Raw genomic sequence first — 24,683 nt, 5'->3', positions numbered from 1 at the left:
AAGTCAGGTAACAGTCACCATCTCTTGATGTCCTAAGATCCTTCTTTTCCTTCCCCCTAAAATAGACCCTATGTGAGAAGGGCAGAGAGAAACAGCTTGCTTTGGGAGCTGGGGTTTAGAATCCTACTTTGGAATTCCTTAGGTATTTAGTGAGAAGAGTTCTGGCCTAGGAGGCTGGAGGCCTGGGAGGTGAAAGACCAGAGAAACAGGAGACCTGAATGTTGGGGGGCCTCAGAGTAGGCGGGGGCTGGGAGTAGGGAAGTCTGGGAGCCCATGTATTCTGCTTTAAAGGTAGCTGTGAGGCCCCCCTGTGTTAAAAAGCTCCAGGTGCAGAGGTTAAAGTCTGTGACTAGAAGGATCAGGAAGTTAGTTTTCAGTCCCTGACTTTCAAGTCTGCCAAGGACAAATGGTCTCACGAAATAAACCAGTCATAAAAGCCTAAAAGCCCACATATATATCACAGCTCCATTTAATTGAGTAGCCATCCAGTCTTGACCTCGCACGTCCTAGGAAGTGGGGTTCCCTCAGCCTTGCCATGGCCTCGGGTCTCCAACCCTGATTGGAGAAGTGGCCTCTAGGCCTAGAACCAGATCCACACTCTTGCATCTTGAGGCCACTCAAAGCTTCTTCTTCATAGAAAGGTCATCAGTTCCCAGGATTCCTAAGAGACTTTCAGGGACCAGCGCTCAAGAGCTGCAACTCCCCAGGGGCCAAGAGCAGCGTCTTCCCTGATTGAAGAGCCAAGGCCTCTGTGGAGGATAACTCTGGCTGCCCTACTGCTAGAGGAAGAAGAAAGGAAGGTGAGGTGGGCAGCGTGGCTGGGAAGCAGGAGCAGCTCAAGGCAGCCTCGAGGATGACTTACTTACCTGCAGAGGACACACAGCCATGCCTCTTCTCCCCTGCAACAGACAGCGGAGTGAGGCCCTGGGGCCACTCACACCCCAGGCGGCCCAGGTAAACTTGCCAGCCTGCCAATCCATCCTTGCTCCTCCCACCCTCCCATCACTCTCCACTCCATTCCTGCCTCCCAGCTGGAGGCAGTATGGCCTCCTTCACTCACTTCCTTGATCTATTGGGTAGCACAGATCGACCCTTTAGAGAAGACAGTCATCTGAGAATGTCCACACATCTTGAAACTCTCACAGGACCTGGCAGAACCTCAGTCTAACTAGCCAAATGAGTCTCTTGAAGGCTGGCTCTCAGAACTAGGTCAGGGCATGCTGGCTTCTTTCACCCACCCTGCCATTCTCTGTCTCCCATGCATCGCTCACCACCCAAATAGGCGCAGTTAAAGTGGCTGCAGGTCTGATTATAACTCCAGAGAGTTACTGTGCTCTGGGCTCCATCCTGGAAGAACCCAGTGACCAAGAAGACTTCATGTGGTGGTATCAGCACCTCACGCTCCTCAGGGAAGACAGACAAAGCCTGGATAAGAGCCCCAAAACAAGTCCTTAGATTGAAGAAAGTGGCATTACCAAACCCACGAGCCACGGTTTCATCCAGAGAGCTGGAGGCAAACTGTCCTAATCGGACCAAGTCCCCCAGCCTCTTGGGTTCAAAGTGAAGGCTGCCCACGCCTCGGAATACCACCTCCCCATCTCCCCTACTGCAGCCACCAGTGCCCTGCAGCAGCTGCAGGGCCTGGGTGAGGTAGAAATGCAGGGCCTTAAAGGGGAAGTGCCTCATGTAGAGGTCCCGGGAGCCACCCCCTGTCCGCACAGCCTGGTTCAGCTCCCAGTACAAGGTGTTGGATGAGTTGGTGTACACCATAATAGCTATTCCATGCTGGGCTTTGAAGCCAGGAGGTAGAGTGAGCATGCGGCGCCGGTGTGCCCAGGCCTCTTGGGCTGCTTCCCAGGATTCCCGTAGCAGGACGTGGCGTGCCATCTCCTCCTCCAGCAGCAGGCCTGCTCTCTCCTCCATCTCCTCAGAGCAGCCCACATAGGCATCATCGAATGTGTCTGGAACCAGGCTCAGGGGCAGGATAGGAACAGCTTGGACCTGTGGACATACAGGAGACACCATATAGGAAGAGTGTAAGTTTAGAACACTGGCCAGGGGTCCTAGTGGCAGATCGGTTCACAATCACAAGTTTTCATTTCTGTGCTCAAACATCTGAGGCATGCAATTGACAGATCCCAAGTGGCAGAAATAACACAGGCGGTGGAGCCAGACAGACATGAATTTAAACACTACCTGCTAGGCTAGCTTTGGAATCTTGAACAATTCTCAGGACAGGGCTTTCCTAGACTTCACATTTTCCTAAGAATTACAGGTACTTCCAACCTCCCACGGTTATTGTGAGAAGAGCTTAAAGATCACCGTGGCACAACCTAAACAGCATCATCTCATCTTCAGAGGCGAGTCTGGTTGGTTCCTGTGTTTTCCTGATTCTGATAGTTTGCAGGCAATAAACTGCTGCCAGTGTCTGATCCCTGTCCTGGTTCTCATCCTCCCCGTGGGGAAACCCTTCTGCCAGCTCTGAGAACTGCATGCTCTCCCGCTTTAGAAGACGTTATTCTAAACTCAAGGTGGGCTGGGTGTCAGGGTCTGCCAGGGCCTGCAGCAGCACATTGGTCGGTGCAGGGTTTTGCCCGTGCTAAGCCTGTGGTGTGAGATGAGAGGAAGGGGGAAAGAGAAAGCTGAAGGCAACAAGGACGTGGAGTTCTGGGAGAGAGATCAGGCACTTGGGCCCCCCTGAAGGGAACAAAAGATCCCGAGAGGAGAACTGGAAGCAGCAAAAATTCTCCTAGGAGGTTTTCTTGACCGTTTCCTACCACCACCTTCTCAGCATCTGACCCACAACTGACCCTTGTTGGGACCCTTGTTGTCCTATGAGTTACCTTCCAGACGGAGTGTAGACTGAGGCAACTGAGGACCATCAACAGATCCTCCAGAATCATCCTCGGAGGAGTCCCGGGATGGCAGGATCCGGGGATGATGATGAAGGCAGCAGAGGCGGAATGCGGGCTTGGTTGGGCTCCAAGACCTTCCTCCCGCACCCGAGGGTCCTCAGGAGTGATGTAGGGCGGGGTCAAGGACAAATCTAAGGGTGGGCAGGGATTTGGATTTTACCGTCCCCATTTCAAGCCCTAATCTATAACTACCAGATGGCCCCTCACTCAGGCTCTTCCGGACTTCTTGCAATGGTATAGGTGGGGCAGTTATGTGGCTCCGCCTGGTGAGGGGCGGAGCGGGGACGAGAACCCACCTGGAGGTGGCGAAGGCCTGGAAAGACCCGGGGCTCTGGTCTTTTGCGGCAGGCTAGGGCTGAAGTTCGAGCAGGCGCTGCGCAGATCCCGGACTGCTGAACAAAGTCCCTGAAGCTAACTATAGCCCCTGGACTGGTAACCCGACACTTATCTTCCCCAACAACAGACAGGGGCGTGGGAGCTGGTCTGGCAGAGCCCTTAGAGTGGCTGAGGGGCAAAACTTTCCTTCCCTTGGATGACAGGTTGTTTTTGTAAGATGTGAGCTAGCTCAAGGTTGGAGGAGGGACTTGTGAGACTTGGCATTTTCTCCGGTGGCCCTGGGACCGGGCCAGGGCCAGGACCCAGGACCACCAGGCCACGAAGGCCCACGAGGGTCGCTACTTATACATCATGATACTTAAGTCGCCAAATCTCTTATTTGCATACAATTTGCATATGACACACACGTTGGATCACGTGCACCAGCATCAAAGCCCACATCCCCACTTTCTTCCCTACTCTTAACCCTCTATCTCCCAACTCTGGTCTGTAGGGAAGGGTAGAAGAGAACCCTAGCTGCCTTCTGGGCCTCTCCGATTCAGGTGACCCCATGTTTGTAAACACAGTTGTCTCTCGCACCTCCGCTGAGCTTGACTATAAATAACTAGTTCTGACTTTCAGACGCCCAGTTGGAGGTAATGGGAGAAGGGGCCAGTTTATGGGAAGATGGAGGACTTAGAGATGCCACCTGCTGGGCCAGGGTAAGCACGACCTGTGAAGCCTGCCAAGGGCCTCTGGTCCAGCTCGCGAGTTTACCCATCACTATCCCTTCTCTGCCAAATAAAGTTTCCTTTGCTTAAAAGCCTGTCCTCCTCCATTCCTTCCCGATGACTGTGTCCATGCCGCAGGGAGGCTGGGTTAGGAAGTGGAAGAGAACTGATCCTTGCCTACCCACCCCATCCTCCCTCTCTGCAGGGACAGCAAAGGCTGTGCAGTGACATCCTCTGGCTTGGGGAATTTCTTACGCCCCAATATCTGGAGCCCCTACAAGGCCCCAAGAAGTGAAGTCAAATCTGATAAGGGCCAGGGGTCCTGAGAGGGCAGAAAGGCCTCCCAGGTCACATGATGGGTCAGGGATCCAGCTGGAACCTAAGCTCCCAGAACAGAACAAAGCTTGAGATGGTCGTATGTGCCAATAATTCCAGCATTCAGGAGTGAGGCAGAGGTAAAAGGATGGCTTCGAATTCGAGGCAAGCCTGGACATTGTAAAAAGAAAGCAATAATAGTAATAGAAAAAAATAAAAGGAGATGCCTTTTAACTGACCAGAGTACAGTCTGGCGAGGAGACTGCTGTCCTGTCCCCTCAGCACCCCCAGGGCTCCCGTCTGCCTCCAGTAACTCTCATTGTCATGGGAAGAATGTTGGCCCAGGTCACATTGGGCAGAGGCTAATGTTCCTGAGCCTTGAGGAGACAGCTTGAAATAGACAGGGGGTGTCACATTTCTGAGCAGCTCTGTGGGGGAAGCAGGAGGGGTAGGGAACTGACAGTATAAAGAGAAAGCCACCTCCCTGCCTCTCTGTCACAGGAGACCAGGCCCGCTTTGCCCACCATGGAGAAGGCTAGGTAAGGGACATCTCACTTCCCGCAGAGGGCGCAGGGAAGGAACTTTTTGATATAAAAGTTAGGAGGGATTGGTGAAGTTTTAGGGAGCTGTGGGTGAAATGGTTGAGGACACCTAGGAAGGTTTGGGATTTTAAGAAGTGACTTGGGGTGATAGTCCCAAAAGGAACTTCTGAGTGAGGAAGAGGGAACCTGGAGGCTGTGGGACCCCGGATGAAGGGAAGTGGAGCTCCCTCAACTGTGACAGGAATTTCCAAGCTGAATTCAGCTCTCTCATGCCAGAGACTAAGTTAGAGGGCCACCTGGGCTACTTAAAAAAAAAAAAAATGGAGAAAGGGAATTCGCAATGTACCAGAACAATCCCTGCTGTGCTACCCTGGCCCCCCACACTGATCACCAAGGACAGCAATCTACTTACTCTGGGGTGCTCTGTCTTGTTAGCAATGCTCAGGAAAAAACCCTGGGCTTGTTTACCAGAGACTTGGAGGTCTTCCTTCACAGACAGAACAGGAATAAGATAGAGCCAACTGTAGACATGGGGGTGTGTGGTAGACACAGGCAAGCTTTGGTGAATGCCAGGGAGCCAGCACTGACAGACAGGGTGCTGGTGTCCTTACAAGGGAAGAGGCAGGCTTCCACTGATTGTCCAGGATGGCTGACTGGGGTCATCATCCTGCCTGAAGGACATGGAGGGCACAGTTGCTGAAGCTGTGGGACCCGAGGCTACAGTGAAGCTGCTATGTAACCTCTGAGCGTGGAGGGCAGATCCCTGCCCAAAGAAGTGAGGGACACATGTACATCCACTGTGAGAGAACCTGCCCTGAAGGGGAAGACTGGTGCCAGTCTTTCCCAGTCAGCCCCGTCACCCGTCACCCGTCTGGCATCCACAGGTCCCCGTGAGCTCTGATGTCTATGTAGATTTTCCCACCTTAACAAGGCAAGCAGTCTGGTGACTGCCTGGTCCTGGGATGAGCCCTAGGGATGCGGAAGGGGCTATTGCTGGTGCCTGCACATTGCAGGGGTTGAGGGGAGGGATAGGCTCAGGAGAGGACTACACAGAGTGATGTGGAGTCCAGAGCATTCTGGGAGCTTTCTGAAAGAGGGGAGCCCTGAGCTAGCCCTGGAAGAGTGGGTGGTCAGAGGATAGCTGAGCACAGGGGAGACAGTTGTGTCTCCCTGGGACTTTGTTCCTCCTAGGTTCCTGGACTACAGAAGCAGAGAAGGGACTAGAAAGTTCTCAGGGGCAGATCAAAAAACCAGAATAAGATTGGACTGTCCTGAAGGCATAGAGGGATGTTTTCCTTCATTTTGTTGCTTTGTTTTGAGGCAGGGTCTTGGGTATTCCAATGTGGGCTGGAACTCACTATGTAGCCCTTCAGCTCCTGACCCTCCCTCCTGAGAACTGGGATTTCAGGCATGGGCTATTATGCTTGGCTTCTAGGAGGCACTGGGAACCATATGATGCTGAGTCTACTTGGCTTTTTTTTTTCCTTTGGTTTAAAAAAATGACTGGGCAGTGGTGTCAGAAAGAGGTAAAGTAAGTCTGTGAGTCTGAGGCCAACCTGGTCTAAAGAGTGAGTTCCAGGACAGCACAAAACAACCACAAAGAAAAGAATATATTATGAGCTTTTCTTTCATAATCCTCACTTCTGCACCCCTTTTCTCGGTACTTTGATATATTTCTTCCAGTCAGTTTTGGCACCGAAGTTTCTTTAGTGTTTTATTTTTATTTTTAATTATGCATATATTTGTGTGTCTGTACGTAGGTATGTGATCCTGAGAGCAGGTATCCACCAAGTCCAGAAGCATCAGATCCTCCTACAGCCAGAGTTCCAGGCAGTCATGAGCCACCCCGGTGTGGGTGCTGGAAAGTGAACTGATAGCCTCTGCAAGAGCAGTCTGTCCTTTTACCTGCTCAGCCCTCTCCCCACCCTCACACAGTTTCCAGCAGGCAGAGGCGGGAGGCAGGGCTGTGCTTTGCTCTCCCTGCTCCGTGCTGAGTGCACTGGTAAAGTGACAGGAGACAGACACAAGTAAGCGGAACAGGGATGTGGGCCCCGACAAAGATGGAAGGCAACTGCAGCCATGTGTGATGGGTGATTGAATGGATGGATACCCACGTGACCATCCGGAGAGGCTGGGTGCTAATGGTGATAGGGTACCGCATGAGTGTCTTCTGCTGGCATGCGCACAGGAGCTACCCAAAGCTGAATTAAGCCTAAATGGTGATATCAAAGCGTTCCAGGGTTCACACTGAGCCCGAGGGCTGGAAGCTAAGAACCTCATGAAACCTCAGAGCCTGGCTCTTTCTAAGCCAAGGTTCACTTCCCAGCTTCTCTTGGTTTCTCTAACCCATGATCCCTGGGAGCTCATTTCTACCCAACTTCAACAGCAATGATACAAATTACTCTTCTGGGTTTTTTTTATTATTATTTTTGTTTTTGAGATAGGGCCTCATGGAGTCTCAGCCTTTGAGCTACCATCCTCCTGCCTCAGTCTTTTAAATGCTGGCAATACAGATTGTGCCACCAGGTCTACCCTTTCTCTTAAACACACCTGTTTCTGTCTCCCAACTGTGCCAGGCACTGCAGGACAGATGACAATGACGTTGAAAGAAAGCTCTCAGGTGGCCGCATGCACACACATCAGCACAGCATACACACATTCCCAGGCCACTCGAATGAAGGTTTAAAAAGCCAGCGGGCCAGGCGTGGGGTACGCCTGTGATCTCAGCACTCAGAAGGTGGAGGCCGGAGGATCAGAAGTCAAGGCCTCTCGGTTACTCAGCAAGTTTGAGGCCAGTCTAGGTTATAGAAGACCCTGTCTCAAAAAACAAACAGGAAATGCAATCCAGAACAAAACAATCTAGCAAAGCAATAACTGACAGCACTGACAAGGACGTGTCCCTTAAGGGGTGGGAGGGCAAACTGGTTCCTTTCTGAATCATAGTTTGGCAAGGCCTATTAATATAAAATATATTCCACCTCTGTGTGGTGGTACACACCTGTAATCCCAGCACTCAGGAAGCTGAAGCTGGCAGACCACTTGGAACTGGACTTATGCAGTGTAACCGACAAGCTCACAGCAGCCAGCCAGATCATGCCTCAAAGCAAACCAAACATTAGGGAAAAAAAAATCCATGTGCTCATTCAGTGGTTTAACTATCCCATCAAACACTCCATATGGTCATTGTAATGAGCAAGGTAGCTATCAGGGCACTCACTTGGAAGGAAGCCTCTGATGTACAGTTCCTCAAAGGGATATATTTATAGGATGTGTTATATGTAAGCATTTTTTCTTTGAAAAATAAAAGACAAGAAATCCAAGATATTGCATCCGAAACGTTGTGTGTGCGTCCTATGTGTGTGCTCAGTGGGAGAGTGCTTGTCAAGCAAACACAAGGCTCTGGATTTGACCTCTAGTATTGCCTGAGAAAGGCACTGAGAGACACATGATCACTGGCCACTCCTTCCCACGAGCAGGAACGGGTAAAGGCACTGTGGGTCAGTGTGACCACCCTTGGGGGTGCCAGAGGCTGTGTTATTCCTCCACTCATTTGTCCAAAAGACATTCTGTGTAAGGTAATGTTCAATTAACATGCCACTTTTCCAGATGAGGAAAGAGACAGCAGCTTGCCCAGGTCCCCTCCAACATGAAGATTCCAGCCATGATGTCTCTCTTCCTGGTGTCTGTGGGCCTCAGGGATGGACTTCAGGTATGAGCATCCTCCACCAGCAGCAGCCTGGTAGGACACGGAGCTGCTCGCTTATCTAGCCCCTGGGAAGAAGAACAGAGGGAAGAATGCCCAGTGCTCCCAGGGAAGCCAGCTGTCCCTCCTAGGAGACTCCTGAAAACCTAGTCTTGGAGAGCTCACAGCTGGTAGTTCCCAATCTCCTTCCTCTCTGGGGGTTCTTTCTGGTTTTCTCAGTAGACAGGCCCTCAGGGCAAGGCTGGATGACAGGGTTCCCATTTTCCTAGGGACCACCCTCTCAGTCCTTGGTGCTCTCCTACCCTCAGGTTCAAAGTCACTCCATGACACAACTAGACATCTTTTCTCAAGAAACACCCTTGGACATGGCCCCAGCGTCCTTTGATGACCAGTATATTGGCTGTGCAGCAGACATGATAGCGGCTCTGTCTGATCTCAACCACTCAGAGTTCCAGACCAACAAAGTGTACGCGAATGGTTGGGCTCTGGCCAACACCCAATGGCAGGAGCGCAGGGCCTGGGAGTCAGCTTGGGGCCTCAGCCCAACCCCATTGCCCCCACCACCCCCGGGCTTCAGGGACGAGCATGGGGTGGCGCTCCTGGCCTACACTGCCAACAGCCCCCTGCACAAGGAGTTCAACGCGGCTGTGCGCGAGGCCGGCCGCTCCCGGGCCCATTATCTCCACCACTTCTCCTTCAAGACCCTCCACTTCCTGCTCACCGAGGCTCTGCAGCTGCTAGGGAGCCAGCGATCTCGCAGGTGCCGGCAGGTGTACAGGGGGGTGCATGGCCTGCACTTCCGGCCAGCTGGGCCCGGTGCCACCGTCAGGCTGGGGGGATTTGCTTCTGCGTCCCTCAAGAACGTTGCTGCCCAGCAATTTGGCGAGGACACCTTCTTTGGTATCTGGACCTGCCTCGGGGCCCCGATTAGGGGTTACTCCTTTTTCCCTGGCGAGGAGGAGGTGCTGATCCCCCCTTTTGAGACTTTCCAGGTGGTCAATTCCAGCCGACCTGCCCAAGGTCCCGCACGCATCTATCTTCGCTCTCTGGGCAAACGCAGCACATACAACTGTGAATACATCAAAGGTGAGGAGCCTGCGAGGCCAGTCCTAAAAAACGATGGGCTTCCCACATCTGCCAGGAGCTTTGGCAAATCCAAACCCCAACTCCCACCCCAGACAAGGAGTTCATACATAAATGATAAAAGGCTCAAGGATGTGGTGGCTCACACCAGTGGTACCAAAGCTCAGCAGGTTGACTCCTAGGCAGCCAAGGCGATGGGCGTTGGGAGGGCTCGGGGAACACAGACACGTTCAGTACAGGTGTGGAGGAGAGGAGGCCTGGGCCTTTGAAGGGACAGACAGGTTGTTGTCCCAGCTGGAAGCCGGAAAGGAATTAATAATCTAGTCACAGTATTGACACCAAGGCATTTGCAGGCAGAGCTAAGTAAAAGGGGAACATGTAGATGGCTCAGCCGGCACAGGAGTTTTGCCCAGCAACCCTGACTTCTTCAGTTCATTCCCCAGAACCCATCTGAAGACTGAAGGGTAGAACTGGCTCCAAGGGCTGTCTCCGACCGACTTTCACATACCTGGGAAGCACCCCTCCCCCGTCTCTCACACACCAATACAAATAAAGTTTAAGGGGAAAAAATGAGTAAAAGTCACAGCCTCAGTTTTTAAGAGGCGCAGTTTTACCAGTTCGAATGGGAGTTGTATGCAGTAGCCTGTGCCGGGCAGGGTGGGGAACAAGTAGCTAGCGGATGTGGCGCTGCCCTGTGGTCAGGAGCACATCAGCTGTTCCTCCTCCTTCCCGGGTCATTCTGACACCAGAGGAGGAACAAGGAGACCTGTCCTTAACCCCTGCTGCTTTCTGGGCTACTGCCCCTAGCTAAGTGAGACCTCGCTTTCGTAGTTAAGAGGCAGACAGTTGGCCTGCACAGTGACCATGGTGGAAATGGGAGGAGGCCCAATGTGGCTCAGTTCCTACTTTAAACAGCATCGTGAGCCATGAGGAAGGCAGGCCAAGAGCACAGACAGTGCCTCCCTGTCTGGGACAGGGTGAAGGAAAGTGCACTGGGAGTGTGTGGTGAGGGGGCAGTCAGAGGCCAGAGAGCAGGAGTGGGTCAGAAAGACACCCTGACTTACACGGCTGCCTCCCTCTGTCCTCAGCGCTCAGAACAAGAGAGTGCTATGTAGAGAGGCCTCCCTAAGGGAGCAGTTACAGAGAATCAAGGTTGGTCATCCGATCGATCGCTGGGGTCCTTTCCGATCAGAGAGCTACTGAAGCATTGATTCTCCATCCTCTCTTTCAGAAAAGAAGTGCAGATCTGGGCCCTGCAGGTTGAATAGCTCAGGTAAGAGATGAAGTTGTTTGAGCAGGCTGATCCAGGGCTGGACCCTCACTAGACTTTCCTCTACAAACCCACCTTGTTACCTAAGAAGGGAGTCACTGGCCCTCACGGTGGGTGTGTCTGTGTGCACCTGCGCTCTCAGGGGAGGGCTGGTTCCTTGCTGTGTTCTCCCTGTTACTGCCCTCAGGGCTCCTTCAGACCCGCTTTCCAAGGTCAAAGCCAACTTTTGAAAGCTGTGTGACTGTACTCTAGTTTGGGCTCTGACTTAGCTATTCTTTCCCTGTGCCTCAGTTTCCTAGTTTGTGATAAGTAAGAAGGATCAAAAGACACCTGCATCTCTTTCAGCTGTGCGTCTTCTCTTGCTGGGCAAGGGTGTACTTGGACCTCCGCTTTTCTAGGTGGGAATAGGGCACTTCCAAAGAAGAATTAACTGCCCCCCACCTCCTCCAGCTCACAGCCTCCTTCCTACTCCATCCCCAACACTCCCTCCCTTTAGGGTCTCTTCCTGCCACTTGCCCTGATGTGACAGTGCCAGGAGTGCCAGGCTCTCGAAGCCATGCATCCTCAGCTCAGTTCCGTGGCACTGGTGCACTTTACCATTAGTTATTTTCCAGAGTGGGTTTCTCTGTGCTGCCCTGACTTGTCTGGAACTGACTCTGTAGACCAGGCTGGACTGGAACTCTCAGAGATCCACCTGTGTCTGCCTCCTTGGTGCTGGGATTAAAGGCATCCGCCACCTTGTCCAGCACTAGTCACTTTTACAGAGGGCAAAAAGTAGCAACCAGTCCTTCGCCACACAGCTAGTGAGGAATCATGTCTATAGCCTGGCTACCGAACTGTGAGTTGCTCCCCATGACGATCTCTACCCTCTGCCACATAGCTGTCTACCCTCATGTCATAAAGTGAGGCCGGAGACACTTGGCTGAGGTGATGGAATGACCAGAAGCTGGGTCTCCAACTTCAAACCAGACCTTGTTTAGTTTTTGAGACAGGGGAATTTGCTTTGTAGCCCAGGTTGTCCTAGAACAGCAGTTCGGGCTGGTCTCAAATGGGCTCAGCCTCCTAAGTCCTTAGCTCTTTTTTAAAAAAATATTTATGTATTTATTATGTATACAATATTCTGTCTGTATGCCTGCAGGCTAGAAGAGGGCACCAGACCCCATTACAGATGGTTGTGAGCCACCATGTGGTTGCTGGGAATTGAACTCAGGACCTTTGGAAGAGCAGGCAATGCCTTAACCTCTGAGCCATCTCTCCAGCCTGGTCCTTAGCTCTTACGTTAGCTTCCTGAGTGCTAGAATGCCGGCCAAGCAGACCACTGTGTCTTTAGTGGGCCTCTGCATTCAGATGGTCATCATCCGAGACACTGGGGAAGTTTAGACATTTTGCCTTCACATTTCTCACATTTCTACCCATTGCTACTCTGATGAGGGCGTGGATGGGGGAGCCAGATTCAACATTGTTGAGAGCCACAAGTGCTATATAGTAAATGTACAGCTGACAGATCTACTGGGCTAATCCACGGGAGTATACACTCCATACGGAGAACCCGACCCACAAAGCTTTGGAAACGCCTATAGAAATCTTGTGAAATCGTAATATTTCTCCCTTCTATAATGGGATTCACCCCAGAATATTCCAGCAGTGTATAATGTTCCGCACTCAGTCTCGCCTGCAAGAACCAGGCGGGACACAGGATTCTTCTGCAGAAATAGCTTTAATGCCCCTTGGGAGAGCGAGCATCAGCCAACATGGCCAGGGACCGAGATATGAAGGAAGCCATCCCTTATATATGAAACAGACCCTGCTTTGGACGTGTCACTCTTGGATTGGTCAACTGTCCATTATCCCAGACGATGCCTCGGGAGTAGGCGGGGACGCAGTAGTGGAAAGTTACCAACACATGTGCGCTTTCTTGCTCACCTGGCGGTGCAGCGCCATCTTATGGTGGAGAGTGTGGTTGCGGCCCCCCACAGTATAAATCACTATTTTTATTTTTTTGTTTTTGTTTTAAATTTATTTATTATGTATAAAGTATTCTCAGTATTCTGTCTGCATGTATGCCTGCAGGCCAGAAGAGGAAACCAGATCTCACTACAGATGGTTGTGAGCCACCATGTGGTTTCTGGGAATTGAACTTAGGACCTTTGGAAGAGCAGGCAGTGCTCTTTAAACCTGACTTTTCGTGTACTGGCAACTGTATTCCTTCTCTGACACCATGGGGCCCTGGAGTGAGAGCATTCACTCTCTCAAACCTTTGTTCAAATAGTAAAGTCCACATAAAGCTAGACCCCACAGTTATCCTTATTGACAGAACTCATTGACAAGAAAGGAGCCCTGAGCAGAGGCCCTGAGCAGAGAGACAGCAGGTCTGCCCTTAGTGAGAAACAGGTCTGGGTGGCCCTGACTTCTCTAGCAGCAGACTCAGGAAGGTGTAATCTACCGGCCTTTTGTTCTAACCTAACAAGCTATTAATATTCTGTATCTACCCTTCACCTTGGTTTCAATTAACATAAGATCATAGCCCAGGAAATTAATTGTTTATTACTCTAACCCTAGAGATACAGAAAAAAGGCTTGAGTCGCTGGACCGGCCTCAGAGAGAGAAGTTAATTCTCACCTGGGTGGTGGCAAGCTCTCTGCTGGAGCTGGAAGCCAAATTTCCAAAGAAATTCTCTTTAATTCAGCTAGCTAGATCTGAAGCAAATTAAGCACTCTTTGCTTTTCTCCCAGGCCCACAGGTTACTATGGTTACAGCGCTGTGTTCCCAGACACCAGGGAAGGAAGCCAAAGTGTTCCGAAGGTGCAACAGCACTGTTACATTTTCTACAATTATTGGCCACAAACTTCTAGCTTAACTATTTACATTTAAGAAATATAGTTGGGGCTGGGCTGTGGTGGCGCACACCTTTAATCCCAGCACTCGGGAGGCAGAGGCAGGTGGATCTCTGTGAGTTCGAGGTCAGCCAGGCCTACAGAGCAAGCTCCAGGCTCTAAAGCTACAGAGAAACCCCATTTCAAAAAACAAAAACAGATAAAAGAAATATAGTCAGTGCATGAAAACTTCTTCTTAAGATTTTGTATTGATTTTTTTTTTGTTTTTGTTTTTGTTTTTTTTGGACCCTGTCCTAGAACTAACTAGCTCTTGTAGACCGGGCTGGTCTAAAACTCACAGGGATCCACCTGCCTCTGCCTCCCGAGTGCTGGGATTAAAGGTGTGTGTCACCACCATCTGGCTTTGTAGTGATTCTTGATTAATCCTCCCAGCATCAGCTGGAGAGCTTTGCAGCCACGCCCCCTCTGAGACCCAAGACATCTTGCCAGGTCCACCTGGTTTTTGTGATGCTGTGGAATGCATGCTTGTTAACTGTCTGTATATAATAAACTGGAAACCATGTGGGATGGGCAGACCAGCGAACAACAGTGAGAAGCATCAGGAGAGCATTGAAGAGAGCCCGGGAAGAGGGAGACATGATAAAAAGACTTGGGTGAGCTCATTTATTTACCCTCAGATAGCTTTACCTAGTTTTCGCCAGCTATAGCAATCCTTCTGAACCCGGAGAGGCTCTAACGTGAACCTTCTGCAGCATCACTAGGTCTCTCTCAGATCTGTCTCGAGGCTCATCCACAGTGCAGTGTAGTGGTGTCCTCTGTGACAGTGGGTGGACGGCCTAGAGCCGGTCTCTCGTCCCTGCCTCTGGCTGTTTCCCGCTCGCTCTGCCAGACTCTCTGCCTCCTATCAGCCCTCACACTGCTCCTAACCTCTGTTCTCCTCCCTTAGCTCCAGGCTCCATCTCTGCCTCCTCTTCTATCCTGCTGCTGCTCTTGTTCCTTGTGCTGAGGGACCGTCCAGAGAATCCAGGTCTCCTGTGACCTACCAGATGTCGACCTGTCTTGCCTGTGCGCTTTAAGCATATCAGGATCATGGAGAATCAGTCTCTCTGCAGGGAAGTCTGGGCCTTCTACGGCAATGACCTTCCAGATGAATTGGCAGTGGAGACACAGCAGAGGATTTGGAGACTGAACCTTGCGCAGGCTGTAGGAGCAGGATTGACTGAGGTCAGAAGACTCTAGGATAGGATAGGCAGAGAGTCATTTGGAACCTAAAGACATCAACTCATTGTTGGTGATGATGGGAGAGAATACTTGGCCATGGGACATGCAGGAGTCACTTAAATGTCCCTCATGTCTCCTGGAAAGTTCTTAGTAACTACCTTTCTGTTCTATTTCTGTTGGCCCCTGAGTATTCTCAGGTCAGGTTGTGAGCTTCTTTTTCTTTTTTTTTTTTTTTTTTTTGAGACAGGGTTCCTCTGTAGCTTTGGAGCTTGTCCTGGAACTAGCTCTTTTAGACCAGGCTGGCCTCAAACTCACAGAGATCTGCCTGCCTCACCACCACCCGGCCTTAGGCCGTGAGTTTCCTATGGGTAAGGTCTGGAAAGAAGACACAAAGAAAGTGGCAGAAGCTGTGTGACAGTAAGAAAGCAACCAACCCTGTGAATGGTGACACCTGCAATACTACCCGGGCTACTGATGAGCTCTCTAAATGTCACTGTGTGAGAACAGGTGTCTGTGTCTAACTATAAGGAGGGACACAGGGGAAATGTCCTGTGAAATCCTAATCTTTTTTTTTTTCTACTGTTGTTACCAGAAAAGTAATTTCTGGGTTAGCAAGATGGTTCAGCAAGTAAGGGTGCTTGTCACTAAACCTGACAACTTGAGTTTGAACCCTGGGTCCCATATGGCAGAGGGAGAGAACCAACTACCCACATTGTTCTCTGACCTCCACAAATGTACCCTGGTGCAAGAGCACACACACACATACCCACACAAATAAATAGGATTTTTAAAAAGATATAATTTTTGCATTGATCTGTGTGTCCTAAGATTCCTATCTATAAAGACAAACCTGGATCCCCAACTTCTGGAAGTGGCCCCAAGGAGAAGACAAGACACGGAGGAGGTGCTGGGCACACTCTCATTTATTATGGATTGAAGCTCTGGAATAAAAGTTTACATCGCCTTCTGTTCTGGACACTAGACCATGAATTTCTATCCCCCAAGAGCCTTAGCAGAGATGAGCAAGATGAGCGTCTGCAGCTGCTAAGGATGACACGCGAATGTGTGCCTTTGTCCCTTAGCTAGTAACCTACACTCTGGCCGGGAGTGGTGGCAGCGGCCAGCAAGTGCCTTAGGTGGGTCTGTGTGAATCCAACGCCAGCCTGAGCTACGTAACAAGCCAGGCCAGCAGGAGGTACATAGTGGTCTCAACAAAATAAAAATAACCTGAATTTGCCCCGCTAACAGCTATAATTCCAAGTGTAGACATGGGTGGTGATTTATTTCTTAGACAAAGTTTTCTGAAGCTCAGGCTGCCCTTGAATTGATGGAAACCCTCCTGTCTCAGCCTCTATGTGCTGGGATTACAGGGGTACACCATCTTGCTCAGCTGACATCGAATCTTATTTCCAAGTCTGTACTTTGACCTGAATCATATCGGAGGGAAGGGAGACAGAGGCTTTGGATCCCCTCAGTGAGGGCACGCAGATCACCAAGGCTATCTGTGGGTTGTGAGGTCAGAAGTGCTGGTCCTGACTTTGAGCAGCAGTCTGAGTACCAACAACCACCCGGGGTTTGTCATTCCTATCTGGTGGTGTTGAGGTGACCAAAGCGCCCTCACAGGGCTTGGACCAGAACCAGGAGGCTCATGACCAGAGCCATGCAGAAGAAGACGCCTAGGAAAAAGCGGTCCATCACCCGAGCCAGGCGCTTCCAGTCTTCACGGCAGCGCTGGGCAGCCCGGTGGCTGCGGAAGGTGCCGGCAATGGAAGCCACATGATGCAGAAGGGCTTCCTGATGGCACAGACACCATGGCTCATGACAAGGGCCTGTTGGGAGACCTTCTGGAGGCTGGAGGCTGGGGGCTGATTGCAGTGACTTGGACTGCCCACAAGGCTCCCCTCGCTCCCGCACACACAGGCCTCTGGCCAGGTGTCCCAGCAGGAGGACCCGAGCCCAGGCAGGCACTGGATGTGCACTAGGACCACAGTAATGCAGATTCATGATGAGGATGGTGAGGGCTGTGGAGAACGTGACCATGGTCATGGTGGCCATGTAGTACTTCCCTGTGGGGCAGAGAACGTTGTGAGCCACAAAGAGGAGGTAAACACAGTTGAGAAAGAAGGCCAGCATCAGGCCTTCAAACCCAAAGAGGGGAAAGATGTAGATAAGAATTAAGTTCTCCCCATGTCTCGTATCTACTAGGGCTCTGAAGCTATCTGCTACCTAACTATTTTCCCTGTTGCAGGGTCAGATTATGGTTGTAAACCAAACAGACACTTACCCTTTCTGTACACCAATCCTTTCTGTACACCTGGAATAACCTATTGGTTACTCATGGGTTCATAGTGATGCTCCTCCTGCGAGTGAACAAGTGTCACGTGCACAGGAGAATGCCAGGCACACAGCTATCACTCACCACAGTTTACTATGACACTGGGGACCAGTTCTTCTGCCGGCAAGGCTCCCTCGCGCCCCTAGCGGCAAGGTCTACTCTTGCTCCCTCTCTCACTCCCTGCAGCTGTCACTCTGCTGACCCAGTGTCCATTCCTGGACGCTCTCAGGCTCACCGATGAGTGGAACGCTCTCCGCGGGAGGCATGCTCTCGGCCAGGATCAGCTGGAAGACTGTGAGCGCCAGGAGCACGGTGACGCCCAGAGACACCTTTTCCCCCGAGTCAGCGGGCAGGTGGAAGGCCAGTGGCGCCAGCAGGGAGATGAACACACAGGGCAGCAGCAGGTTGCACACGTAGGCGGCAGCTCGGCGGCGCAGCAGCAGAGTGAAGGTCACATCTGGGTAGGGCTCGGAGCAGCAGCCATAGGTGAGCACGCGCCTGCGCGCCGGCATGCCCAGCACGTGCCACTCAACGTTCTCCACAAAGTCGGCCAGGCTGGCAGATGCGCCCCGGGGTCGCACGTCCAGCTGGTGACCGCCGTGAGTCCATGAGCCAAAGGTCAGGCCGCAGCTCTGCGCGTCAAACGGGAAGGCAGACACGTCCACACGGCACGAGCTGCGTGTGATGGCCGGTGCGTCCCAGCGCACGGCGCCATTATGCCGCACAACCACGTTGGTGCTGGCCGAAGCTGGTGGCTGCGTGTCTGCCCTGTGGAGAGGCAAGACAGGAGTCACCGTGGCCCATGAACAGGGTGGATCTAGTGTCGCTAGTTGGGCTTTAGTGGTCAGGGCAGCATGGTGGAGTGAGCCTCATTAGGCTCATTAAATTAATTCGCTTCAATCTTTGAAGGTCTAGAAAGGCCGGAAGCAGAGTATAAAATGTCTCTGCAAAACCCAGAGGTGGACCTGAACCTCACACTGGCCTAGGGAGTCATCTGTAAAACTCATAAGAGGGGCCCAGAAAAATGTACAATGTATTGACTGGGAAATACAAAGCATCTAAAGATGAAATAAAGGAGTAACCCTAGGATGAGGCCGTGGTGAGGTCTTCAGTGGTGCCTGAACCTGGAAGGGTGGAGTTGCCACAGAGAAGCACTTGGACCCAAGACAGTTCTCTTTGAGAACTACAACTGGCCTGGATCACATGGTAGATTCCTTACAGACCACCCAGCTTGAGTTGGCAGAGATGACTGAAAGTAACACGGACTGGCAAAGAGCTCCTTAGAGGGTCCCTTAGGGGCAAGTTTCCAAGGCATCTGAGAAACTCTATTAGGTGTTGGGGGATGAGGGTCAGTGCTTGAGGGGCAGGGCAGACAGGAGGCAATACTTGTTATAGAGAACGATGTCTGGTCGCCACACTAGGCTGCTGGGAATGCGGATCGCATCCAAGTCACCATAGGCTTTGGGGTCCCAGTGCAGATAGGCATCTGTCCACTCCTGCCGAATCCATAGGTACAAGGTCAGCACTTGGTTCCGCTCATCCTAGCAGGGCAGACAATGGACGTGCATATATGCACATACTGCCTACTTCATGCACAGTCACAGATTCTGTCAGTACCCACAAGCCCAGCTTGCTCCAACAGCCTGATTCCCTTCCAGGCTTCAACTTGTGGGCTTATGGTGGGCTCTTAAGTCTCCATTTCATCAGTTAATCCCTCAGATAATTCCTGCTTGGGGAGGGGGATTTGAATAAATTCCAGTGTGTAAAGTCTTGGGCCACCAACGGTACACAGGAATTAATGGCTATTATCATTAACACATAGGAACAGGATAACTAGGAGATGGCCCTTCTTCCCTTGATCCGCTTCCCACAGCTTTACCCCACCACATTATACCATATCGATGATCTGAGACAATGTCACTTCCAGGGTCACATTTAGAGTCTGGTCCGTGTCTGCCACAGGTCTTAGGGCACTTGTATAGTTGGCAAACAGGTCACGAAACAGCTTGTGAGCCAGTCTCCCCTCAGCTCCCAGGCACTCTGGAGGATGAATGAGGATTGTTCACCTTTGTAGTTTAGGGGCCTCTGTTTCCATTCTCCACCCCCTAGCTGGAGTCTTATCACCTGATTCCATGGTCTCACACGCTTTTGGTGGTGTGTGTGTGTGTGTGTGTGTGTGTGTGTGTGTGTGTGTGTGTGTGTTGCTCAGCTGGGCATAGAAGCCAAAGGAGGGGACCGGATGTCTGGTTGCCACTTCTTCCCTATTCTCTCGAGACAGCGGCTCTCTCACTGAGCTTGCAACTTGCCGTTTTTCAGCAGTTCTCCTGACTCAGGTCCCTACAGCACTGGGGTTATAAGTGTTTGTGGCCACACCTGGCTTTTTACATGGCTACTGCCCAGTACCATCACCCATCTCATCAGGCAAGTCTCCTTTCTTTTCAGCACCCCTTCCTCGCATTCCCCAGATAGCTTGTTCTTAGCAGACACTGAAGAGGAAGTTGGAGAAGGGGAGGTTTGGGGTCGACGGGAAGGGCAGCAGTGTCAGGAGAGCTGGTTCATACCTGCAGGGAGAAAGAGCAGGAGCAGAAATCCCAGGCCAAGGTGGTGGCTCTTGGTCGCCATGGCCTTACCACAGTGAGGGTGGGCAAGTTTTGAGGACAGATGTAGGACAGCGGGTCCAGCTGGCAGGGACGATGTGTACAGTACCTGAAAATCAAAGATTGAGATCTTGCTTCCAGCCTCCTATTTGTACTTGCCCTTAAGTCTAGACCTGGGCCCTGGCACCTGCTTGTTCTCCTCTGCTGTTCCCAGCCTCTCTGGCCTCAGCTTCTGCCCGTCTGTGTGCCCAGTGCCTTTTATTACCTCCGTCTCAATTTGCTTCTTCCTCTGTAATGATCTTGGCCTCTGCCCTTGGACTCTTTCTTTCCACTCTCTTTTCTTCTCCTTTTACAGCCCCCACCCCCCCACTCCCCCCCCCCCCCCGCCGCCCTCCACTCCCTGCATCAATCCCCCATACCTGGCCTCTGAGGAAGCAAGCCTGCTGCTTTCAGAACAGGGCCAAGCACTCTATCAGCATTAAGGGGTCTGAGGCACAGGAGAGTAGCCCTTCTTCCACTGACAGTTTTATTAGCTTAATTGCAGGGCTGGCATAGCAGTGCCCATGGGAACAGAGCAACTGAAACTGACACCCGAGGGTGCTGGGCCCTAAATTATTCAAATTCTGTGCGTAAGCATGAGGGCTCATCCTGGGGGTTGGGAAGTTTGGAGATAGTAGGATCTGAAGGTGAGAACCACGCACTCCACTGCAACTACAGTCACTGAGTTCTGGAGGCTCCCTGTAGGCCAGCAGCTTCCCTACTGGTGAGCGACTCTGCTGTTCTGTGCTGGGTAAACTCTCCCTCCTCATTGGAGTGGTGCTGAGTCTTACAGCACTCCAGATGGTCCTGTGGAGCAGAAATGTGGTGCACACCATTTTCACAGGCCCTGCAGTAGTGCCAGGCAGATACAGTCTTCCCATGCCTAACACTGTGGGCATGTACAGTTAAGGTTAGGGATTAGAGGCTAAGGGTAAGAGTAACAATTATAGGTATCACAATCCCTGACTCCAAACTCTACTACAGAGCTACAGTACTGAAAACAGCCTGGTACTGGCATAAGAACAGACAGAAGGACCAATGGAACCAAATAGAAGACCTGTATATCAACCCACACATCTTCGAACACCTGATCTTTGATAAAGAAGCAAAAAATATCAAATGGAAAAAAGAAAGCATATTTAGCAAGTGGTGCTGGCATAACTGAATATCAACATGTAGAAAAATAAAAATAGACCCATATCTATCACCATGCACAAAACTCAAGTCCAAATGGATCAAAGACCTCAATATAAAGCCAGCCACACTGAACCTCATAGAAGAGAAAGTGGGAAGTACAGTTGAACACATTGGCACAGGGAACCACTTCCTAAATATAACCCCAGCAGCACAGACACTGAGAGAAACAATGAATGGGACCTCCTGAAACTGAAAAGCTTCTGTAAAGCAAAGAACACGGTCAACAAGACAAAATGACAGCCCACAGAATGGGAAAAGATCTTCACTAACCCCACATCAGACAGAGGTCTGATCTCCAAAATATACAAAGAGCTCAAGAAATTGGACACCAAAAGATCACATAATCCAATTAACAAATGGAGTGCAGACCTAAACAGAGAACTTTCAAGAGAGGAATCTAAAATGGCTGAATGACACTTAAGGAAATGTTCAACATCCTTAGTCATCAGAGAAATGCAAATCAATACAACTCTGAGATCCCATCTTACACCTGTAAGAATGGACAGGATCAAAAACACCAATGACAATTTATGCTGGAGAGGTTGTGGGGAAAAGGGAACACTTCTGCATTGTTGGTGGGAATGCAAGCTGGTTCAACCCCTTTGGATATCGGTGTGGCGATTTCTTAGAAAATTAGGAAACAACCTTCCTCAAGATCCAGAAATACCACTTTTGGGTATATATCCAAAGGATGCTCAATCGTGCCACAAGGACATGTGCTCAACCATGTTCATAGCAGCTTTGTTTGTCATAGCCAGAACCTGGAAACAACCTGTAAGCCCCTCGATCAAAGAATGGATAAGAAAAATTGGTACATTTACACAATGGAGTACTACACAGCAGAAAAAGATAACGACAGCTTGAATTTTGCAGGAAAACGGATGGAACTAGAAAACACTATTTTGAGTGAGGTAACCCATACCCAGAAAGATAATTATCACATGTACTCACTCATAGGTGGTTTTTAAACATAAAGCAAAGAAAGCCAGCCTACAAACCACAACCCCAGAGAACTTAGACAACAATGCAGACTCTAAGAGAGACTTACATAGATCTAATCTATATGGGAAATAGAAAGTATAAAAAGACAAGATCTCCTGAGTAAACTGGGAGCATGGGGACCTTTGGGGAGGATTGAAAGGGGGAGGGAAGAGGCAGGGAGGGGAGCAGAGAAAAAAATAATAAAAAAGAAGTCTACAGTCCACCCGTCCAGAGAAGACACAGCAGCCCCAAGGCCAGAGGGAGCTGGGCCATTCCTATGGCATTGCCTTGCTCTTTCTTGTTTGTGAACTCAAGGTCAAAAATAGTGACTTGGCAGCCCGAGGTGGTAGTAGTTCATGCTTTTCATTCCAACACTCTAGTAGCTGAGGCACTGGGATTACTGTGATTTTGGGGGCTACACAGTAAGACTTTGTTTCAAAAAGAGAAAAAAAAATGACTCGAATTGATCTATCACTTTTAACCTTAACCAGCAGGAAAAGCAGGCATTCTGAAGGACATTTCTGGTAAGTCCTCACAGTACAAAACTAGGTGCAAAGGAGGATGGGAGCCACAGTCTTCTGTAAAGAGAATAGACAGTAGAGGCAACTACACATTTTAGCAACACACACACACACGCACTGCCACCATTTTTTCCTTGAACCCCCTACCCTCTCATCACCACCTCTTGAGTTACTGGTTTATGGCACCTTGCCCAGAATCACACCATTTTCCTGTCTAGTAAGACATGAGAGATGATTAGGAAAGAATGCATTTCACATCATAATTCTGTCCCTAAGGACATCAATTACAGAGACACATGGCAGAGAGGCATGACTATCAAGGAACAGAAGCAGAGCAAGTCATTATACTTTCAGTCTTTAGTAGTTAGAAAACTTGGCTCTCACTACAACATAAAAGGTTTATTTTGTTTTGTTCAGATGAGGCTCACAATGTAGCCCTGGCCTAGATCTAGTGTTGCACGTTTGAACTTCCTAGTTGTCTTCAGATAACCAGAAATAGTATGGAAGAAGGAAGAAGAGCATTAGAACCTAATTACTATGCCCTTTCTGCTGTTTCCTGTTGCAAAACTTCTTGACTTCCTTTGCTGAGTGGTCAGTTTATACTGGCTGACTGCTGTAATTGAGCTATATTGTGTAACTTTTGTTCATTAAGTTTTAAATGAGATCACAACAAAAAAATCTCTCAGGACTGAACTGTGAATAATATGCTAACTGTTAATATGTTTTTGCTTCTACACTTGAGTCACAATGTGACATTAAAACTTGTACAAAGGCTAAAAAAAAAAAAGTAACGATTATGCAGTCAAAAAGGCATACACTGGGGGCTGGAGAGATGGCTCAGTGGTTTAGAGTACTGGCTACTCTTCCAGAGGACCTGGGTTCAATTCTCAGCATCCACATGACAGCTCACAACTGTGACTCAAATTCCAGTGGACCCAATACAAACAAAAAACCCACTTAAAAAAAAAAAAAAAGGCATACGCTCATCCACTTCAGAATCCTGTGTATCAGATGTTGAACTTTTCTGCTTCACCCCCCTCCAAATATTCAAATTTCAAGTACACGCCTATCAGTTTATGCTGGCCCAAAGTAGTAGAGGATGACCTTGAGTTCTGAACTCTCCTGCTTCCACCTCCCAAGTGCTGGGATACAGACATATACCACCAGGCTGTTTCTGCAGTGCTGGGAACTAAACCTTGAGCTTCAAGCATGTTAGGCAAGGACTGAACTATGACCCAGCCTTCCTTTTTAACTAATAGAAATAGTACTTGTCCTAGCTGGGTGCTGGCGGTGCACGCCTTTAATCCCAGACTTGGGAGGCAGAGGCAGGAGGATCTCTGTGAGTTCGAGGCCAGCCTGGTCTACAAGAGCTAATTCTATGATAGGCAACAAAGCGTCACAGAGAAACCCTGTCTTTAAAAAAAAAAATTGTACTTGTCCTAAGAGCAAGTACTTCCCATATGAATAATCCTTAATGCTGCTAAAACCACTAGTCCTTTCTACAGCACATGCTTTATATAAACCATCTCTGGTACGAGGAAAGCAACAATTGTTAGGAGCACCATGGTTCTGAGTCAGTTGTGGATGGAAGGGTTTGTCAGCTGATTGATCCCTGGCCTCAGGGGTCCAAACTGAAGATTCAGACAAAGCAAACACTCTGTTCTTTTTATCCTCCAATTCTGTGATGTTGCACAAGTCTTTGGTTAAATCTACCTGGAATTTGGAATTTGCTCAGGCCTCAGTTCAACAAGACATAAATTCTCATTTGATACTCAAAACTGTAAAGCAACCAGTTCAGAAATCATTCCTGCTTAAAAACAATCTCCAGAACAGAGCAGAAAGCTCTGAATACAAAGTATATTCAGTGATGCAGTTTGAACTCAGAACCTACGAGCATAAACTTGTTACTAATCAGTAACTTCCTTGTCCCTAAGTCTGTCTTTGGGCTGAGATGGTGCTCAACATGCAAAGACGCTGGGTTCAATCCCCACCACTGTAAGGAAAAAGTGTCTGGGCTCCTGAGTTCAGTGCTAACTAATGGTGTACCTGAGTTGGCTGCTGCCTTCCTGTGAGGCAGGTCTCTA

At 50.0% G+C, this 24,683-nt stretch overlaps 4 protein-coding genes across 9 annotated transcripts in view; 2 read left to right on the top strand and 2 right to left on the bottom strand.

Annotated features, from left to right (window-relative positions):
* LOC125397321 (short transient receptor potential channel 2) overlaps positions 1–444 on the top strand; it is a gene marked incomplete at its 5' end in the record, with an annotated part of 13,127 nt that extends 12,683 nt beyond the window's left edge. Inside the window, one exon of the mRNA XM_048429635.3 lies at positions 1–444. This exon is cut by the window's left edge and continues 505 nt beyond it.
* Positions 445–453: 9 nt separating this feature from the next.
* Positions 454–5,371, bottom strand: Art5 (ADP-ribosyltransferase 5). 3 transcript variants are annotated; one of them, XM_085692817.2, is made up of 5 exons: positions 5,231–5,371; positions 2,844–3,046; positions 1,272–2,001; positions 867–899; positions 454–779 (listed from the first exon to the last, which is right to left on the bottom strand). In XM_085692817.2, the coding sequence occupies exons 2-5, from the start codon at positions 2,901–2,903 to the stop codon at positions 673–675; spliced, it is 930 nt and encodes a 309-aa protein (XP_085548943.1). In that variant the 5' UTR covers positions 2,904–3,046; positions 5,231–5,371; the 3' UTR covers positions 454–672. The 3 variants fall into 3 exon arrangements, with proteins under 3 accessions (XP_085548943.1, XP_048285603.1, XP_048285602.1); XM_048429646.3 differs by lacking the exon at positions 5,231–5,371 and adding an exon at positions 3,212–3,576 and having other exon boundaries at positions 454–776; XM_048429645.3 differs by lacking the exon at positions 5,231–5,371 and adding an exon at positions 3,212–3,574.
* On the top strand, positions 4,688–15,730 carry Art1 (ADP-ribosyltransferase 1). Of its 2 annotated transcripts, none has more exons than XM_048429563.3 (5): positions 4,688–4,815; positions 8,425–8,527; positions 8,830–9,607; positions 10,836–10,877; positions 14,655–15,730. In XM_048429563.3, the coding sequence occupies exons 2-5, from the start codon at positions 8,465–8,467 to the stop codon at positions 14,744–14,746; spliced, it is 975 nt and encodes a 324-aa protein (XP_048285520.1). In that variant the 5' UTR covers positions 4,688–4,815; positions 8,425–8,464; the 3' UTR covers positions 14,747–15,730. The 2 variants fall into 2 exon arrangements, with proteins under 2 accessions (XP_048285520.1, XP_048285519.1); XM_048429562.3 differs by lacking the exon at positions 14,655–15,730 and adding an exon at positions 13,607–13,766.
* Positions 15,731–15,834: 104 nt separating this feature from the next.
* On the bottom strand, positions 15,835–20,682 carry Chrna10 (cholinergic receptor nicotinic alpha 10 subunit). 3 transcript variants are annotated; one of them, XM_048429561.3, is made up of 6 exons: positions 20,281–20,682; positions 19,826–19,970; positions 19,159–19,304; positions 18,651–18,760; positions 17,500–18,032; positions 15,835–16,995 (listed from the first exon to the last, which is right to left on the bottom strand). In XM_048429561.3, exons 2-6 carry the CDS (start codon positions 19,884–19,886, stop codon positions 16,547–16,549), a joined length of 1,299 nt encoding a protein of 432 aa, XP_048285518.2. In that variant the 5' UTR covers positions 19,887–19,970; positions 20,281–20,682; the 3' UTR covers positions 15,835–16,546. The 3 variants fall into 3 exon arrangements, with proteins under 3 accessions (XP_048285518.2, XP_048285516.2, XP_048285517.2); XM_048429559.3 differs by having other exon boundaries at positions 18,651–18,805; positions 20,281–20,677; XM_048429560.3 differs by lacking the exon at positions 20,281–20,682 and adding an exon at positions 20,127–20,163 and having other exon boundaries at positions 18,651–18,805.
* Positions 20,683–24,683: the final 4,001 nt, after the last annotated feature.

This window comes from Myodes glareolus, chromosome 7 (genome assembly GCF_982192425.1).
Source record: "Myodes glareolus chromosome 7, mMyoGla1.1, whole genome shotgun sequence".
NCBI lineage: Eukaryota > Metazoa > Chordata > Mammalia > Rodentia > Cricetidae > Myodes > Myodes glareolus.
Note: the sequence above shows the minus strand (reverse complement) of the source record. Positions and strands in the feature narration are given on the sequence as shown.